At 34.2% G+C, this 19,238-nt stretch overlaps 2 protein-coding genes across 2 annotated transcripts; one reads left to right on the forward strand and one right to left on the reverse strand.

Annotated features, from left to right (window-relative positions):
* Positions 1–1,794: 1,794 nt before the first annotated feature.
* On the forward strand, positions 1,795–6,321 carry LOC110423157 (TPX2 (targeting protein for Xklp2) protein family). Its single transcript, XM_021437307.2, has 8 exons — positions 1,795–2,223; positions 2,633–3,211; positions 3,294–3,890; positions 4,150–4,208; positions 4,296–4,367; positions 4,720–4,822; positions 4,917–4,988; positions 5,852–6,321. The coding sequence occupies exons 1-8, from the start codon at positions 2,155–2,157 to the stop codon at positions 6,128–6,130; spliced, it is 1,830 nt and encodes a 609-aa protein (XP_021292982.1). The 5' UTR covers positions 1,795–2,154; the 3' UTR covers positions 6,131–6,321.
* A 129-nt stretch (positions 6,322–6,450) lies between these two features.
* ARR11 (response regulator 11) lies at positions 6,451–11,469 on the reverse strand. The gene is made up of 5 exons (XM_021437308.2): positions 10,987–11,469; positions 9,059–9,211; positions 8,547–8,933; positions 8,285–8,361; positions 6,451–7,737 (listed from the first exon to the last, which is right to left on the reverse strand). The coding sequence occupies exons 1-5, from the start codon at positions 11,114–11,116 to the stop codon at positions 6,739–6,741; spliced, it is 1,746 nt and encodes a 581-aa protein (XP_021292983.1). The 5' UTR covers positions 11,117–11,469; the 3' UTR covers positions 6,451–6,738.
* Between the last annotated feature and the right edge of the window lie 7,769 nt (positions 11,470–19,238).

Below are 19,238 nucleotides of genomic sequence, written 5' to 3' on the forward strand. Positions count from 1 at the left end.
GACGAAGATTATTTCCCTGTTTTAAGCTCCATTGAATGTCAAACAAGAATTAGAAACGAGTTAAAGCTCATTCCGCGTTAATGTTCAATATGAATAAGTTTGTTGGGAGAGCCTGATAGTTCATGGGTACTTCCAACTGAACTGATCAACCTTCTTTACTCAAAAGTAAATGAATAATCTATAGCCTATATTTAAAGGCTAGGCCATAAATGATCAAGGGTTCAGAATTTAGCACTCCACAGCCACTGCTCTGTCTTACATTAATTGTTGAAGGTTTTTGGCAATGAGTTCTGTCCATGGTCCAAAGCATAACCAAAGCAAGGTTGGAGTTATAATTCCAAGATTGTGGAAAACCCTGTTATGTCCAATCACACTGCCTCGATCAATAATTCCTGAACTTGCAGCAACCTCAGAGACAGCATAGATGCTCTATTGTTAATGTGGTCTTGTAAAACAGATTATGTTGAATGCAATGGCAAAATTATCAAATGACGTTTTGACTTGAACAATCTTTCAGCAACTCTTTGAGGCTTTCTCCACTGCTTTGATTGATCTTACCAGTCCCATGCTACTGTTTTTGCCTGAATTATAAGTGGAGATGCTGAGAATTCAAGTGTGATTTTGTTTATGATTTGGATTAACCGTTTTTATTCAAGCAATGGTACAAAGGATTCAGTTCCATGAATCACTCCAATTTTTTACCTCTATCATTGATTCTTCTAATAAGATTTTTTACACCTATAAATGGCTAAACATGTCCTCAAATTTCCCTACTAATTTAGCATTCATATTTCCAGTCCCTCCAACCAAACCCTTTCCTTCCCAGCAGAAGAAAAAAAAAAAAGAGGGGTAACTTTCTCTTATGATCCGTAATATTTTTATTTTAAGTTTCATTTTAGTTTCCCTAAGCTTATAAAATGATTTCTTTCCACATAATACGTCATATAAACACTCTTTTGACATCAAAGTGGATGTTTTTACTTCATTGTTAATAAAAGAACTACTTTAAAGGGTTAAGGATCAAAATAAAATAATATATACAAAGATTAAAGTGGAATCAAATTAAATAAAATTAAATGTTATGGATGGAAGTTAGGGTTGAAACTTTGCCATTGACAATTTTGTGTAGTACTATAACATTGTTGTATCAGCTATGGCTTGCATTCAAATAAATAAATATTGACTTGCACCTGCATGAACAGAGAACAAATAATCTCCCTAAAACAATGCTGCCTCTAGCATTAGCCTTTTTTCTTTTCTTAGTTGCTTTTTTCCTTACCAATCAGACACAATTTTCTTTCCTTGAAAGTGTTAGAATAACACTTGCAGCAATGATACTTAAAAGCCATAAAGATGGTTGTAACATCCTCCATCAAAGTCAAACCCAACCTTTACTTCTCACACAATTGCAGACAAAAGCCGTTTAGAAGCCTATTTTCTTAAGACTGGATTTGTCTGCCTCTATGGCTCCACTACCAATTCTTTCTTTCCCTTTTTTTTATTTTGGTTTTCATGGCTTCCTAATTCAAATTAGTGGCCAAATTAAACTAATGCAATAAGCTTCGGAGATTCTCTGAATCCAGAGTACCCACATTCTTTTTTATTTCTTTTCTGTCTTGACATAAAGTAGTCATAATCATCCATCAAAAAAAAGGAGAAAGGGTGGAACTAGACGTTGGGAAGCTTTCAAATTTCAACTTATGGGACCCAATTCACTGATCGTATCGGACCCAGATCAGATCCATCTTGCTGAAAAGAAAAATGATCAGATCCTTTACGAGCATAGATTCATAGGAAAAACATAGAAAAGAAGACCGTCATAAAGTGACGTTAAAGAAAAAGAAAAACAAAACCAAGCTTTAAAAGCATACAAGAAAACGCCCCACACTAGAGGAGCTTTCTTGCACATCTCAGAGTTGCACCCACTGTTTAGGATGGACATTGAAATGGACCCATGACCCTGAGCCTAGCTAGAGACAGAGCCTTTGTTTCAAATAACGGTTAGAAGGAGGAGCCTGCTATGGTGGGTTTCTTTTTTTCTCTTGCGGAGTGAGAGGAAGCTGAAGGTGTGAAGCACAAGAGTGAACTAGAAGAGCAAGAGAAGAGAACAAGAAACTAAAAACACAAAAAGAAACTTTAGGGTTGTTGTGGGAAATGGGTGAATCCGCTTGTCTTGTAAGACCGTTTTCTAATCCTGCAGATATTTCTCTTGAAGCTAAAGAGGTCAGTTTTGTGAACAAAAACTGAAACTTCACTGACACAAGTTTTCCCATTTACTGTGTTTACTTAATTGGTTCTCTTGATTCAGTTGTTTTGTTTTACCGACACTTGTTTGGTTGCTGGGAAATTATTGGAAAAACTCATAAGAGATCTGAACGACACGTTGGGGCTGTTGATGACCGTTCCCCTTCAGTCGCAGTGACGAAACAGAAAATATTATGATAGCTTGACGTCCCAATGCTTTCCCTAACAAAAAAAAATTTGATTATGCTGTTTTTCTTTTTCATCACTCTTTGTATTAATGAATGGAGATGTCAATAAAGGACGGAGCTTTTTAACAAGCTTTTAGTTTTATTCTTTCGTAGCTTTGAAGCATTTAGTCAGTAAACTGATGATCGATCTTAAAACACAGGGTGATCCGATTCGTGCTCTCACCGAATCAGTATCTTTCGGTAGATTTATGTCAGAATCGCTGGCGTGGGAGAAATGGTCAACCTTCTCTCACAATCGTTACTTGGAAGAAGTCGAAAAGTTTTCAAAGCCAGGTTCTGTTGCCCAGAAGAAAGCTTTTTTTGAAGCTCATTACAAGAGAAGAGCTGCAATGAGAGCAGCTGCCTTGCTGGAGCAAGCAAATACTGTTTCCAATGGTGTCTCTCAAACGGGAACTATCAATGCAGCTTCGATGGACTCTTCCTTAAATACAGATTCAGCCAATGCAAACGCCTCTGTGGCTATGGATGAACAACAGGAGAAAGATGTTTCTGATGCTGAGGTAGCTAATACTGCTGATGTAGATGCAGGCAATCTTAATGTTGGAAGAGGTAATATGGATGTTGCTAACTGGGACAGAGGTCAGGCAGTAATGGACCAAGATGTGAATGTGGAGAACAACACCCATGTTGGAAATTCAAATGCTCTTGAAAATGTTGACAATACCCATGTTGACCATGGCATGATAATGGTCACCCCAGACAAGAAGATGTTCCTTAAGGTAATGTTAACTTAAACAACGTTTTCTCTTTTGTTCTTCGATGTCAAGTCTTTATGGTTGTCCTCATTCTGCAATACTGCAGGAACGTACTGATCAGAAGAACTCAACTTCATCAAGCAAGAAAAGGCGAACAAATTCTTTGTCGAAGTCATCAACTCCCTGCAGAGCCTCCAAACTTCCATTACATCCTTCCAAACGAGTGGCTTCAGCACAAGCCAGGAGTGATACTGGTGTTGATAAATCCACCGGAAACTCAATTGACAAGAAGAAAACAATTCCAAACTCGCTCCACATATCAATCAATTTTGCTTCTGGTGCCAGTAAAACTAGTAAAACATCACTCAGAATGCCGAAAGATAGTTCAACTCCTCTACAAACCCCAACCAGGGCATTAAGGAAAGCTGCTGATCAAGAGAATTTAGCTCCATCAATTGAAAAATCAAATTCCGCATCAAAGTTATCCAATCATGGTGGAGTATCCAAACAAGCAACTTCAAGAATTGGGTATAACCATGCTCTTATTAGTAGGAAGTCTGCAGTAAACTCAGATGAGCAAAAGAGAGTAGTTCAAAAATCCCTTCACATGTCTATGAATTTCACTCCTCATGCTAGTGAAACCAATAAAACATCACTCAAGATACCAAGGGACAATTCGACTCCACAACAAACTCCAACCAGGGTACTTCTTCTATCACCATTTTTATTTGCTGTTCTCCTTATCAGCTCATTAAGAAACAATTGCATGCACTGAAACAGTATTGGATTTTCAATAGTGGATGACAAAATAACAATATTTATGATGTTTCAAAAGGTGAAAAAATCACAGTATTGTTGCCTATGCAATTTTATTTGCAAATTTTTTTAGAGGGTAATGCAGGAGACACCAACTGGTTTTGATTTGTTAAATGACCTAGAGCAGTTTCATTTACAAACTGCAGGCATCTGTTAATGGGTGTTCAAGGAATCCTTCAAAAGATCTTCAGTCACAAGATAAAAGGTAGTCTTCCGTCACAAAATGTCTTTGCTGACACTTTGCCTTAAGGTCTTTTCTCTTCCGCTGACATGATTATATCTACTTTTACAGGACTAGAGCAGTACTCAATAAGTCAGTTTCAGGAGGGGTAACAGGAGATGGGAGATGGCCCTCCCTCTCCAAGTAAGAGCGTTTGCTATTTAACCTTTTACATGTTTTTGCATGCTGGGGGTGCACTAAAACATAATCAGGTTATTGGTATACTCTCTCTTTTTTTGGAAGCTACCAATGTTGCATTATGCTGTACAGTGTACACAGTGCGTTCTGTTTTTTCGGCTGTGCATCCACGTTTTAATTTCAAAGTACTAAAATTAAATTTATGATTCCATGATGTTGTATGCTCCAGTCAGTAGCTTCTCTAGGCTCCCTTTTCTTGATTATACTTTTCATATCGGGTCTCAGTACTATTGACCTGATTATTGATGCCTCTTTCCTATATGAACCTCATAACTGTTCTCTATTGAATGTGTGGCAGCTGTTCCAAATCTTCAAGTGCAAGTGGAACTAGTACGCGATCAACTATCAGTTCCTCTCCATTTACTTTCAGGAGCGAAGAAAGGGCAGCAAAACGGAAAGAGGTAAGTCTTACTGTTATTTCATCTCATGCTTTAATTATCACGATCTTAATTGCACCAAGAATTTAATAGTGTTTCCTTGCTCACCCCGTGCCAGTTCTTTGAGAAGCTAGAAGATAAAATGAATTCAAAGGAGGCAGAAAAATCACAAATGCAAACACGATCAAAGGTACAAGTCAGACAACCCTATTAGGATGTTGGTATCTGGATTATGGAGTTAGAAGTAGCATAATTGATGAAACCCTGCAGTTGCTGAGGCCAAGCTCCTAAATTGCAGAGATGTGAACTAATTCAAGAATCAATTTAGATGAGTTGCCCTATTTGATCTAGATAATTATGTTATGCTTTATGAATACTGTCGCTGCGTGTGTGATACATGCACATTATGTATACTCTGTGCGTGCATGTCTAGATTATGTAATCGTGCATGAGTATAGTATACAACTTATATGCTTCTTTTGAGTACAATAATAAACCTAGTCACAAATAAAGGCAATTTCATTATTGGCATTGCATGTGAAATCGATAAAAGTAAAACATATGTCATGATATGCAGGACAAAGCAAAGAATGACCTTAATAAACTCAGGCAGAGCACTGATGTTAAAGCCAGACTAAATGAATATTTATACCATAGATCACAGTCTTCATACAATCATGTTAAGAAGGTTTCCATGTCTATCTTAACCTGCTTTTTTTTTATGCTGACTATACGATAATGGAATTTTAATCATGCATCAAAGTATCCTGCTTGCCTTCAGCAGTATCTTGAACAGCTTAGCTGTGAGTTTAAATTTTTGGGATCTATGCCATGAAATAGAATTAAAGGTTTTCGTAAGTTTATTTGTTAGTTCAATTCATTTCTCTTGATGGTCAGTAGGTGCACAGGCAGACTTAACTCTGTCCCAATCTTCCCCGAGTGTCATTCCTTCTCCTTTTGATGGGTGTAATTGAGAAAGGATGGTGTTCTATGGCTTTTTTAGATGTTAGCAGCTTTTGTGTTGTAGTTCTCACAGTAAATTTTTCCTTGCAGATTGTTTCGAGTTGGTCTCAATCACCAAAATTTGGAAGAAAGCCATCTCCCAGTACAGCGCAGGAGACAAACTCCAGACCTCCAAGGAGGCCTTCCATCAATACTAAAAGCTCTAAGCGTGTATTAATGAATAATAACAGGATAGCTTGTTCCGTGACCTCATTGCCAAAGAACAGACATGAAAATGCTTCCCCAAATATCCAGCATTCAGTAGGCAAAGAGAGTATTTCATACAGGCGTGACCGTGGAGGATCTATTGCTGGTGGATGCAGCCACTGACCTTTTCTTAATTGATTTAGTAATGACATTATAGAAATTGAAAAATACTGTTATAATGGAAGATAGTACTAAGTGCCTGTCTGTATACATGTTTTGTGGCTTTGGATGTATCTGGGTTTATGTTAGTTCTCTGTGCCAAATTTGTATGAAATGAAACGAATGAACATGATGAACCTTGTGAATTGTTATCAGCTAAAGAGTCCTGGACGCTCAAGGCCATGCAGTACAAAATCAACTCAATGATGAGCGCCCTCTCCCGCAACTTTTTTGCAAAAACAAGAAAAAGGAAAGGATTAAAAGACAAAAATAAGAGGGAGGGAGGAGATTAAATCCATTCTTGCACTCAAGTTCACATGTGGCTTGCATACATGCATATTTATGCAGCACTGAAAGATGCATGTCCCAAGTTAGAAAACTCGTAGCAGCAAAATTATTATGGTCAACGTTTTATCACCACCCATATTATACATGTTTCAACATCCAAGTCCAAACTGATTGGGAAAATGACATCCCCATCCATATAAATGAAGTACTCCACTTATAGATATTACCTAATATACCAAAAGATCCTTTCTTCACCAAGGATGCACTGCAAGAACAACTTCATGCTAAGCAAACAACCCTTGATCTATTGCAGCATATTCAGTAGGGTCAAACAGATGCTCGTGGTCAAACCTTGGTGCATCATACAAGAGGAATGGAATTTCAGCAATGAGTGGTGGATCGTTATACTCAATACACTCAAAATCCTGGAGCCCAATATTCATAGCATAATAATCACCTTGAAGCCAACAGAACTGTAAGTCCTCACTCAAAGATGCATAAGGTACTCCTACTCCCCCATTCAGGTTTCTCTGTGCAAATTCCACGTCATTCAGACTTATGCCCTGATTTTTCGTGCTTGACATAGTAGCAGAAATGGGGTTGAAAACTTGATTATTTAGTGTTTGGTTTTTGCTTGGAACAGGAAACAAGTCAACTGCTTCTGTTGGACTTAAATGTTTGACATGATTGCTTCTATATTCATCATACAAAGGCTTGCTACTAACCTCTTTTTCAGTTATGGAAGGTCCAGAGCTAATGGATGCAGCAGGCTGTAAATATTCAGTCTGGACTTGATGCTGTGAGCCAGGCAGTGGTAGTTGGCTGAAGCCATTCTCTAATTGCAACGGTTCACACTCTTGTTTGAACTGAATTTCAGAAATTTCACTCCAGGAGTACTGTGTCTGGTTGGTAGAATTGAATAATGCAAACTTAAGACCTGAATCAACTGATCCAAGGGAATGATCAAAGCTTATCTGTGAACTCTGGGCTTTACGTGGATCAGGAATATCTAAAGACAAAGCTCCTTTGGCCTCTGCCACAGGCGCTGAAGTAATTCCTTTTTTATCACCTTCATGATTGAGATCCACATTCTGAACAAGTGAGTTATTAACAGAAAAATTATAGGTGCTATTTGAAACATCATCTTGTATCATGCTCATTGAGCTATGGATACCAAAACTGGCAGTAGAATCTTTCGAAGGTGGATCTGAATGCTTCATTCCAAGAAATGAATTTTTGACATCACTGTCTTTCTGCAACCTACTCAAATAGAGGCGGTACTTCTGCAGAAGAGAATATTTCTCAATGAGAATCTAAACAATTTCTTAGATTATAGACAATTAACATCACTTTCTTTATCCTGTTTTAAACAATTTTCGAATACATATCTGCAAGTTATGAACAATTCTTAGATTAATGATCACAGATTCCAAAAGCTTAAGAACATAGAAAATTGATGGTATCGATCTCTAGCAAATGCAGCCACAGCTCAAATAACCTTATTAACTCAAAGGGAACAGGATGGTAGTAAACCTTGCTAACTTTCTCTTAGAAAAAAAAGGTGAAAAATAAAGCATATTAATAAGATCTAAAATAGGCCTCCCCAAATTCTTACAAACTTTTCATTTTTATTTGAAAAAAACATATTAGTGTAATTGCCTTCATCCATTTCTTGAACAATCCTAACAAGTAAAATAGATCACACATATTTTTCCTCCAAAAGCTCTAGTATCTAACAAAATATGCAGTAAAATTGTTAATTAACAGTTATTTGGTTGTCCTTTTCAGTTAACTTGGCACTATTAAGAGCAAAGAGTGGGAGGTATTTACCTGCAAGTGGCTGGCAACATTTTCTCTTGTCAACCATGGTACATTCATCAAGTCAAGTATCTTTTTAGGACCAACTTCTGTCAAACAGACATTACAACATAATGAGTTGTTACAAGCAAAATTAAGAATTATAAGCATAACACTAACAGATATATAACTAACAGAAAAACCTTTGGACTATTGCTACAATTACATAAACGGCTACTTCAAGATGATGATCAAGAGATTAAAATCTAAAAGCAAAAGCTTGAATTATACTTACTATCAAATCCAATCTGATTTACGGCTTTGACAAATTTTTGGTGAAGGTCTACAGTCCAAACAACTCTAGCTTTCTTTGTAGAAGAAGGATCACTGAGGTCTTTATCATCATGCTTGTTTTCAGCATCTTTTCTTTTTCTAGCAGAGTTCATATCTTCTCCACTGAGCAAGGGCCCATCGTCAACCAGATCTGAGCCACTTCTTGTCATCTGAAGACCTTCAATGCCTTCCAGACTTTCAATGTCTTTCACTTCATGTATCTTCTTTCTGAACACATGCTGCCATATATTGCGAAGCTCTTTCATTCTTATAGGCTTTAGAAGGTAATCACAAGCGCCATGTTGGACGCCTTTCATGACTCGGCTTGTTTCCCCATCAACAGACATCACTGTGATATTACATAAATGGAACTTGTCAGAGGCTGGTTCTATTGAATTTGAAATGAATAGCGGAGCAAATATTGACATTTAAAAGAAAGATTCGTATGTAACAGTATAGAAGAATAGAACTGACTGATGACAGGTAAGTCCATTTCCAGTCCCACATGTTCTAGAAGTTTAAACCCGTCCATGTCAGGCATGTTAACATCACTGATTACAATGTCATAGCTATCCTTCCTTTCACGAAGCAAGTTCAGAGCTTCTCGTGCAAGACAACATGTAGTTACTGAAACATGTGGAAGCACCAAAAAAGAATGTCAGGATGGTATAAAGATATGCCTGAATGCTTAATTTATTGTCACAGAAAAAAAAAAGGGAAAAAAGGCTGAAGAATCATCTCATGAAAGCATGAAAAAAGAATACACCTATCTTAGATCAGATGTCAATTTTCACTGATAGAACCCACCCTAAAGAAAAAAAAATCAGGTTTTCTATTCTTTGGGACTACCATCTCCAGTTGAAAAGCATCACTAGTCTAACTTCAAGAATTTTTGTGGAAACCAATATCTGACTGAAGTGGCAGAGATCAAAATGAAATTGTACCTCTGAAAGATCCGAACCTAGAGAAAAAGCATAAGCAATAAACAAATAGGAACACCCTCAACTAGTTAGGCAAACTCAACATTTGGCCTATTAGACCCTAAATACATCTACCTCAATCAAGCTTCAGCCAAGGTTTCTTTTTAATTTCCCCTTCAATTTAAAAGTAGATTTTAGTAGATTTGGCTAAAGTCAAGCTCATTAATACATCCATCTGATCTTGTTCAAATTCTACCACCAGCAAAGCCAATAATATCAAAGACAAACCCAGCTTTCACTAGAAGTCATGATCATAAGTCATAAATTACAGAGCAAAAGGTGACAGGAATTGCTTGAACTTCAAGATTGATCAACCTAGCCATAACCTCCGTCGTTAATGTATGTTCCTAGTTTATATGCATCAATGAACGTATATTAAATTAAGTATATATTCAATTTGTGGGAAAGGAACCAAAGGGTTGGGCGAGGGACTTAACACTAGGTTACACCCTGCCCAATTGACCAGCAAAGGTGCTTGAATGAGACACTTAAAGAGCAAAGCCCTACTTCAGGAGGCGATAGGTCTATTAATCACAATTTCCATTATTATCTTCAAAGTCATAACAGATACTTTCACGTCCATTGATTGATCTTCGCAAAATAAATTTTGGACTTGTTTAGATACAAAATCTATGCATCAACCAACGCAGCCGGTACTATCTCACCAACATTATAAACCTTTTAAAACAAAGGTTTTAAACATATTTGTTTTTCGTGCATCCAATGTCCAAAGAATTAGAAAGATATTTCAAAAATGATGCCAGAACCAACATTTTACACCCATAACAAGCCTTCAGACAAGAAACATCCTTTTCATCCCCAATGCCAATACAATTTTCTCCAATAAATCTGGTCATATAAGCCCCATCAGTATCCTCCATGTGGACAAGATGATTAAACCAAAGAACACTAACAGAGCCGAAAAAGGATAATTGCAATAGAAGTGGTAAAAGGCATACTTTTCAATTAAGTCGGTTCAATTTCATGATCCAATATCACAAAATGAACCCAAAATTCATATCTTTTCCACAGTTGTATGACATTTATAATAGTCAGGACCCAAGAGTGACGATCAACCTCACTCACTCAACCGTTGCAGCTAGAAAAAAACTTTCATTTTATAAAATATCCGTAGTCTTAATCTCTCAAATAAAGCATGGATTATGAACTTTACATGCACTTGGACTTGGTAATTGTGTATAAGCTTTGTCCAAATACCCCATATAACCAAAAAACCACCATAAACAGAAAATGAAACATGCCTACATGCTATCCGACCAAACTCGAAAAATGAAGAGGTTACAGCAAAAGAAAGCAAGACCCAACGAACAGTGCATTAAAACAAACAAAAAGACGCCACTAGGGTGTAGTAAGGAAGAAACAGTAACAAAGTAAAGTTGGTACAAAGTTTTGAATAATAACCTTCATAGGAACACTTTTTGAGCATCTTTTCAAGGATCTTCAACCACGTAGGATCGTCATCGACGACGAGAACACGGAGGCCGGCAGGAAAAGCGTCGTGTCGAGGAGAAGAGAAGCCACTTTCGCCCATGCTTTTGTGTTTGATAAGTGAGCGTTGTTGAAAAGGACCCAAGGGTTAAAAGGAGTAGAAGAGGTGAGAGTGAAGAGTGAGGGAAAACAGAGAGGAAGGAAGAAGAGTGGGGTTGGGTTTTAAAAGGAAAGAAGGAGAATAAGGTGGGTTTTTAAGGAAGAAACCGATGGAAACCATGGAATATTTGGCGCCGGCTACTTAACGGTCCCTGTGCCGCACGTTTGCCTTTCTTTCTTTGTTTCCTTTCGGTTAGCTGTCTTCATTTTGATGGGAAATCACATAGTTATTTTTGTCGATAAAAGAGAAATGACTAAAGGGGTAGGCAAAGTGAAGAGAGCGAAATGGGGAATTAGAGTGGTGAAAGAATGTTCTTTTCAATAAGAAAGGCATCTTCTAAATGCTGATATGCCTAATTAGCTTCACCAAGCAATCTCCATTTTTGACGTCTCAGATGATAACCGTGCTTTTTTTTTTTCCTCTCTTCCTTTTTATCAAGACCAAAATCAATATATCTTTTTTGGGAATATGTATAACAATATAATAATGCCAAGAGAATTACTACTTTTTGAAATTTAAATTTATTATAATTCAATTTTTATTCCCTAACATTTTTTTACATTAAAACTTGACTTCACACAAAAATCTTAATATAAATAATGTTAAATATATCCTTTTATCATTTTATTATATGAGTATGGTATCTAAAAAAATCTACCCTCAACATTATATTTCTGCGGCAACACTTGGACTAATATGATTGAAATATTACTTTTTTTGCTCAACTAATATATCTATTCGATTTGTTTGAAAAACTTAAACAATGACTCGTGTGTGTATGTGTTTTTGTTATTTATGTAACTACATTTTTTTCTATCAAACTTTTTAAATAATAAAGAATTAAGGGGGACAATAAATGGGTTAAGGCCTAAGGGATTTTACTCTTTTTTTTTTGTAAAAAAGGATTAATTACCTATAGCTATGTTACGAAAAATATCACAAAAAACATAAATTATATTAGAGTGAACTTCAATTTGGTATTTTTTAAAGAGTTTATAGGAAAACCTATATTGTATTAGTGAACTACTTGAATATGTGATTCTTGCTGAGAGAAGAAAAGATAAATTAATATTAATTTAAGATAATTATTTGCTCTCGTTTCAATTATTGGAAACTTGCAGCTACATATATAATTGTAAAACAATACTTATTCAAAGAAAATGATAAACCTATTAAAGATTATTAGATGTATAATAAAACATTAAGAAATGTAAAAGTATATAACCTGACAGATTGAGATAACTAGGTATATAATATAGAATAATAGTATAATGTAAAAATCTTATCAATATAAAATAGTTACTAATTTCTAATAGTATATGCCTTTTACATATAAATGAATCGTGGAAAATTGTCAAATTCAATTGATTTATTTATTCAGTGATAACTGTGTGCTATGCATATTAAGAAATGAACGGACTTTCTTAATTTTTTTTATTTTATTCTATGAATTAGATGAATATTTATTCGAATTTTAACATTCATGTATAAAAAAGATGTCTAAATACTATAGATTCAAGTTCATGCAGAATAAGAGGATATAGATAAAAAATGATATTAAATTGTAATTGATAAATATTAAATGAATCTATCCTCTAAGTATTAAAAGTTAGAAATTATTATTTTCAAGTTTTTTATTGAATAAAATAAAAGTAAAAAAAAACTTCAAATGCCAAAAATTATGTAATTTTGATATAAGATGTACAAAAAAAAATTAATTCAATTAACAATGATAGATGTCAACCAATTAACCCAATCAATTATCCTACTTTTATATATATTATAGATATTTGGGGATGTTTAGGTTTAATCTTCATTCTTAATATATATATATATATATATATATATCGTATAATCATTCACAACATTTTACATATTGAAATTTAATATTAATTAAATTTAATTTTTGTTTCTATTAATCATATTATTGTTGAATGTTGATATAACCAATTAAACCCGTTAAGAATTCATTTTGTATATAGTTAATAGAATGGAAGGCAAAGTAAAACATGAAATTAACATTTAAACATTTTATTTGATGATAAGTATATGTATTCCCTATCAAATGTTGGTTTCAAATCTCCATCCTCAAAAATTATATTTAATAAAAAATAAAATTAAGTTATTTTTATCCATTATATTACTTTTCATAAGATACATATATGATGTATAATATACGTAAACATTTTAAATGAATTACTTAGTCTTTTATGTAACCAATTATTTTTATGTAACATATTTTTCAGTTTCATTTCTTTCTTCTCAAAATTATAGTCAGATAGTATGAGGAAAATACTTTATTAATAAAAAACCGTAAACATATTATATTTACCATATAAATAGACACATAAGCATATTACATTTACCATATAAAAAAAAAAACTTTTAAAAAATATAAAAATAAAATAATCAATTTGCTTTAAAAAATAAAAAAATCAAATTTAATATTTACATTATAATTAATTAGCATGAATTATATACTTTTGTTTATTATGTAAAATTAATAGTTGATTGGTACGTCTTTTTTGTAAAAGTCCATACATGATTTACCATTTATAAAATAATTTAATAAATGATAAAATAAAATAAAAATGAAAATGATAAAAAGATCATTTTTTTTCTTTATTTTTCATTTCTTTTATTCTCCTTTTCTAATAAAAGAAAAAACAAAAAATTAGTTCGGGTCGTAATGGCTTGACAATTGTCAAGCCATCACAGTCCCCCATGGAACCCAACTTCAACCGCAAGGAATAGATTATATTTAAATAAATATTAAAAAAAGCATATTCCGTTTTCCATACAAATAAAACATGCAAAGATATTACGTCACCATATAAAAATAAAATAATTAATTTTCTTTAGATAAAAATAAAAAAATTACTGTCAATTTTAACATTTACATTATAATCAATTAACATTAATTATATATTTTGATTTACTATCTTCATGAACATAAGACTTAACCAATACAATTTTTTATTAAAAATTTTACCTGCGATTTAATCAATCAAACAATAATAAAATATGGTAAACACATAATTTGATCATGAAAGGGCGAAGGAAATGAAAGGTCTGCCCAAAAAAGAGAAGGATAATATGGAATTGGTGGTACATTGTGGAATGCAATTGAGGGAATGAAGAGAAAGTTTAGATTAAAAGAAAGAAACCTGGCAGAACAGATTGGTACCCAAAACCAAAAATCAAAAAGTTTTTCGAGTACCCTTTTGCTTGTCTTTTGACCTTTTATTATTTCCAGCCAATGCAATGTATGACATATGTTCGGCTTCTTTAGAAATTAGACAACCCTTTTGAATTGCCCATAAACATATAACCTTAAATAAATACCAAAACTGTGAGTAATGGAAGAATAGAAAAATAAAATCCTTTCGATTCTCAATAATTCCGCTAATTTAGAGCATCTCTCTGTACTTTAAGAGTTGTGAGAGAGAGAGGTTTTTGCTCAATATTTTACTGCAAATGGTACAGAAAGAGCGTACGTACGAGAGACCCCAAAATCCAGGCCCTGGAAAGTCTTGAACCTCCACGTAGAACATAGAGATTTTTCAAACAAAGAGTTTGGATCAGAATTCAGACATGGAAATAAAAAAGGATGAACTTCAAGCAGAAGCTCCCAATCACGAGAGACAGAACATCCTTGTCAAGTCAAATTGGGGACCTAAGCATGTGACTGTCCCCTTGCCATTGGAGCGTGCTCCCCACGCATTTCACTTGTCTTTTAATTAATACTACTCCTAACCTTTTAAAGGCGAAGAACAAAAAAAATATCGTAGTAATACTACTAGCTAGGAATACAGCCTGGAAGCTTTATAGGGAGATTCGAAGTCGATTTTAATATTTTTAATTCCATTCTCCCCTCCCAACGTAGTTTTCCTTCTTCTCGGCAATGATCAGGATCATTAATTACAGCTTAAGCACTAATCATGGAGGAACATTTAACTTTTTAATGAAGGTTCTAATAGATTAAGTAGTCTCCACTAAGTATAAACAAAACAAAAGCATTTTAATCACTGTGTTTGACGCTGAGGCATGAAAAAGATGATGTGCAAAGAGGAATGACATAAGAATCCATGCGTGAAAAACGAGTCGCTAAGATAACCTGAGAAAAGAAGATGAACATTCTGTTGTCCTATTATTGGAGGAAATGGGGAAATGAGAACATAATCTTGAGATAATCAATCTGAGTCGTGGATAGAGGCCACGATAACCCTCTCCTCTCCTCTCCTCTACCAAATCCAAAGGGGAGAGGCCACGACAGCGCCATCTTTCTCCATTTCGGGTGCTGATAATTAAGTTGGCATCTTTCTTCATGAACTTTCTTTAGAGCTTTAAAAATAAGAATGAATTAATGGGAGCACCAATGAGAGCCATCATCACTATAGTTTTTATTTGGTGGCTAACCAGAGCAGGTTCCCTCCCTAGTAATGGAACATCACAAAGCCATTTGATGAAGACTAAAGGCTACCTTGAACCTCATTAGTGGACTTAATCCATTTTCCTTTAAGGATTAGATTAATGTTGGGTTTAATTTGCTAACTAGAAGGAGTAGCATATTTAAATATTATTATAACTTTTTGGGGTTTGGTATTTGCTTCTGGCGGTGCTTTCTCTCTTTTCAACTTTGAACAATAAGGGGTTTAATGGCATACTTGTAGGGAGTGGGGTAGGGAAAGGACATTCAAAGAAAAACCAAATGGCTGCAAAAGGAAATGCCCATTGTCCACTAAGAAAGTACTTTTATCTTCAAGAGAATTGTTTACTTAAAGAGAGGGTGGGCATGATTGGTGATTAACAAATTGGGAGGATGAACTCCATGCAACTTCACTTGAGTGGGATGTTGCTTTTTATTATTTTAATTAAAAGTTAGAATATGGCTCTACCCTTATGCCCCTCCTATGATGCTTCAGGTGTTTGTTCTTACCTGTTTATTCTTTTTAACCTTTTTTTATATATATATTTTCTTTGGTTTTTCCCACTCTTAGCTTTCTAAGTAGCTTCAAGATGCTGAATTATGAAATGGGGCAATTTGTTCTTAGGAATATGCCAAAGCCTAAATTTTTGGACCAGTTAAAAGGAGGGGGCCAGGGAGGGAAGGTGTCCTGTCTAGAATGAATTTTAGTACGACAAATTCATCCTTGATAATCCGAGTCCCAACATCATTAATCTAATAATTTTTTTACATGATTTTTAAAAACTTAAAGTTAAAGTGCTAATAATAATTGACCTAAACTTTTATATAAATTCGAATAATCACAATCACATTATATATGAGATGAGATTAGCAATATCCTCAACTCAAATTCTTAATATTCTTATAAAGGCAAATATCATATATAATCACAACCAAGATCCACCAAGACCAAAATCTCACCAATATAATATGAAAGCTCAAACCAATTTAGCACATATAAAATATAATATTATTAATTGTAACGGTCTGAATCCAAATATCATTATTAAGCAACTTGTTTAAGTTTAAATTGTTAGTGATGATTGACTTAAATGCGTACAAAGATCTTAATAATCAAACTAATATCAAGCTTACATCTTTGACGTGGATGGGCATCACAATTTCTTCTTTGCATTAATTTTGCCTTTCTTGATTTTTTTTAGTTAAGCAATTATGAAAAACTATAGTCTACAAAATTGTTGTGAAAAATATTCAAGAAAAAAAAGATAATATTCAAAAAAATCAAACGAACAGAAAAGATAAGAATTTAACATGATTCGATCTATTACCTACGTCTATGAAGTGAAACCGTTCTTTTATTAATAAAAAATTAAAGTATAATAAATTGACCTTTATAGTTCTTCAAACTAACTCAAGATCCCTTACACACGTTTTCTTAATAGCCTCTCAAGAACACTTATCCAAACCACTTTAGCTCCACTTAGAGCAAAAGACAAAGTTACAAGATATTCCTTTTCTAAGGCTCCTAAAACACTACTCACTCTTTTAAAACCTAGAGATCCACTTGTATAATATAAAAGTCCAAAGTAAGATATAATTAGGACTCAATGTGGAACAAGAAGTTTAAAACTATACAACTACTCAATGATGTACACAAACAAAAATCTTAGTCAAATAAAAATTAGAATTCTAGTTAACCTAAAACTCAACAAATCTCCACTTTTGACTTAAATTCAATCTCGTTAAACTTTTTCCACCAGTCGTACCCAATTGCAACTCCTTAACTCCACATACTTGCCAACATCCTGAACAACTCTCCAAGCACAAGACTTTCCAAAGCATTGGCTTTCAAAATTATTACCTCGACTACACAAAACCGAATCAAGCATGGTCTAACACTGATTCCACAAATAGCCAATGGACATGTGTAATCTTCAAGTCAATGGCACTAATTGACTTTGAAAAAGGACCTCGATGACTTTTCCAATTCAACGTTGGCAAGATTTTTTTATCTTTTCACCATTTTCTTCACCATGGGAACTTTTCATCACCTTATTGGCAAATGAAATCTCATTTTGGTAGCTACCATTATTATGTACTGTTCCCATCCTTTCAAGACCTCAACTTCTAGATGATATAAACCATTATGCAAATTCCCCCTCATTAGCACCATGTCACCTTGTATGACTTACACCATTCCATCACAAGTAGAATATTGATACCCTTTGGACTCTAACAAGCTCAATGATATTAAATTCTTACACATCTTTGAGACATAGGTCACACCACCTAAAGAGCACATAACCCCATCAAACATTTTTATTTCACTACTCCAATACCCCTGACCTTCACTATTAACTTATAATCCAAAGTCAAATTTCCGGCTACGTTTTTAATCTTAAAAAAAAAAATGATTTTGGCTACCTCTTCTTGAAATAAATCAAATACATGAATGACACAAGCAAAATCTAAATACCAACCAAAATTTACAAAAAAATATTCTAAGATTGCTAAGATTGCACAATCATCATTGTTAGTAACAAAAACACACTCATCATTCTCGTTACTTTCATCTCTTTTTTTAAGACAATCCTTCTAAATATGTCCATACCTTTTGCATCAAAAGTACTGAACAATGCTAGTCTAAACTTGCCACCTATAGATCCCATACCTGTTGACTTATTCTTCCAACCCTTGATCACCAATGTCGAGTCAACCGAATCTTTGCTTCCTTTACGAGATATTAAGACTGCTTATGCTTGATTTAATGCTATTGTATCCTTCTAGTAAATTAGAAATTCAATAATTAGAAGAGATGCGAGGAACAATAATGCCTTCTCTCATTTTGTCACCTTCACATTCACATCGACTTACTTTAACTGATCAATGATCCCATTGAATCCAGTCATATGTTTCATGAGGTCCCCATTCTCCTTCATCTTGAAGTGATACAATTTTTGCTTAAGTTACAACTTGTTGAAAAGATTTTTTGCCAAATAAATATTCTCCAAAATTAACCACCCTTTAGAGTAGAATCTTCATCAATAACATATTGATGCAAAGCCTAATAGTGCTCACACACCTTTTCTCTAACTCTGTCCATTCATCATCCTTCGTGCCATTTGGTTGCCTTTCCTTCTTTCCTAGCAAAGGGTGCCTCAAACCTTACTGCATAAGGAGATCTTTCATCTATCTTTGCCATTTTGTGAAGTTAGTTTTTCCATCAAACTTCTCAACTGAAAAATCTAAATAACTAGTACTTTTGACATCCTTATTGAATCTTGATTTATCAAACTTGAAGCTTTGATACTAGTTTGTTGTGAAAACACTTAAAAAACAATAAAAGTAATACCTAGAGAAATAAAGCAAATAGAAAGCATGAGAATTTACATGATCCGCCCTCTTGCCTAAATTAACCATTCTTTTACGTTTAAGAAATTAAAGTACACTAAATTAATCTCTATGATTCCCTAAACCAATCCAAGATCCTTTGCACATCCTTTCTCAATAGCTTTCTAAAATCACTTATCCAAACCAATCTAACTCCACTTAGAGCAAAAGATAAGTTACAAAGTGTTCCCTTTATAGGGTTCCTAGAGCACTACTCACTCTTTTAAAACATATAGATCCACTTTT

The sequence above is a fragment of the Theobroma umbraticum genome, unplaced genomic scaffold, assembly GCF_002168275.2.
Source record: "Theobroma umbraticum cultivar Fairchild unplaced genomic scaffold, ASM216827v3 scaffold_20.0, whole genome shotgun sequence".
NCBI classification, from domain to species: Eukaryota; Viridiplantae; Streptophyta; class Magnoliopsida; order Malvales; family Malvaceae; genus Theobroma; species Theobroma umbraticum.

Excerpts from the sequence above, each read along its gene's own strand:
- LOC110423157 (XM_021437307.2), top strand. The coding sequence starts at position 2,155 with ATGGGTGAATCCGCTTGTCTTGTAAGACCGTTTTCTAATCCTGCAGAT. Across the intron at positions 3,212-3,293 it reads ACAAGAAGATGTTCCTTAAG|GAACGTACTGATCAGAAGAA; the intron begins GTAATGTTAACT and ends GCAATACTGCAG. Across the intron at positions 4,823-4,916 it reads GGGCAGCAAAACGGAAAGAG|TTCTTTGAGAAGCTAGAAGA; the intron begins GTAAGTCTTACT and ends ACCCCGTGCCAG.
- ARR11 (XM_021437308.2), bottom strand. The coding sequence starts at position 11,116 with ATGGGCGAAAGTGGCTTCTCTTCTCCTCGACACGACGCTTTTCCTGCC. Across the intron at positions 8,362-8,546 it reads AAATCAGATTGGATTTGATA|AAGTTGGTCCTAAAAAGATA; the intron begins GTAAGTATAATT and ends TCTGTTTGACAG. Across the intron at positions 7,738-8,284 it reads ATGTTGCCAGCCACTTGCAG|AAGTACCGCCTCTATTTGAG; the intron begins GTAAATACCTCC and ends TCTCTTCTGCAG.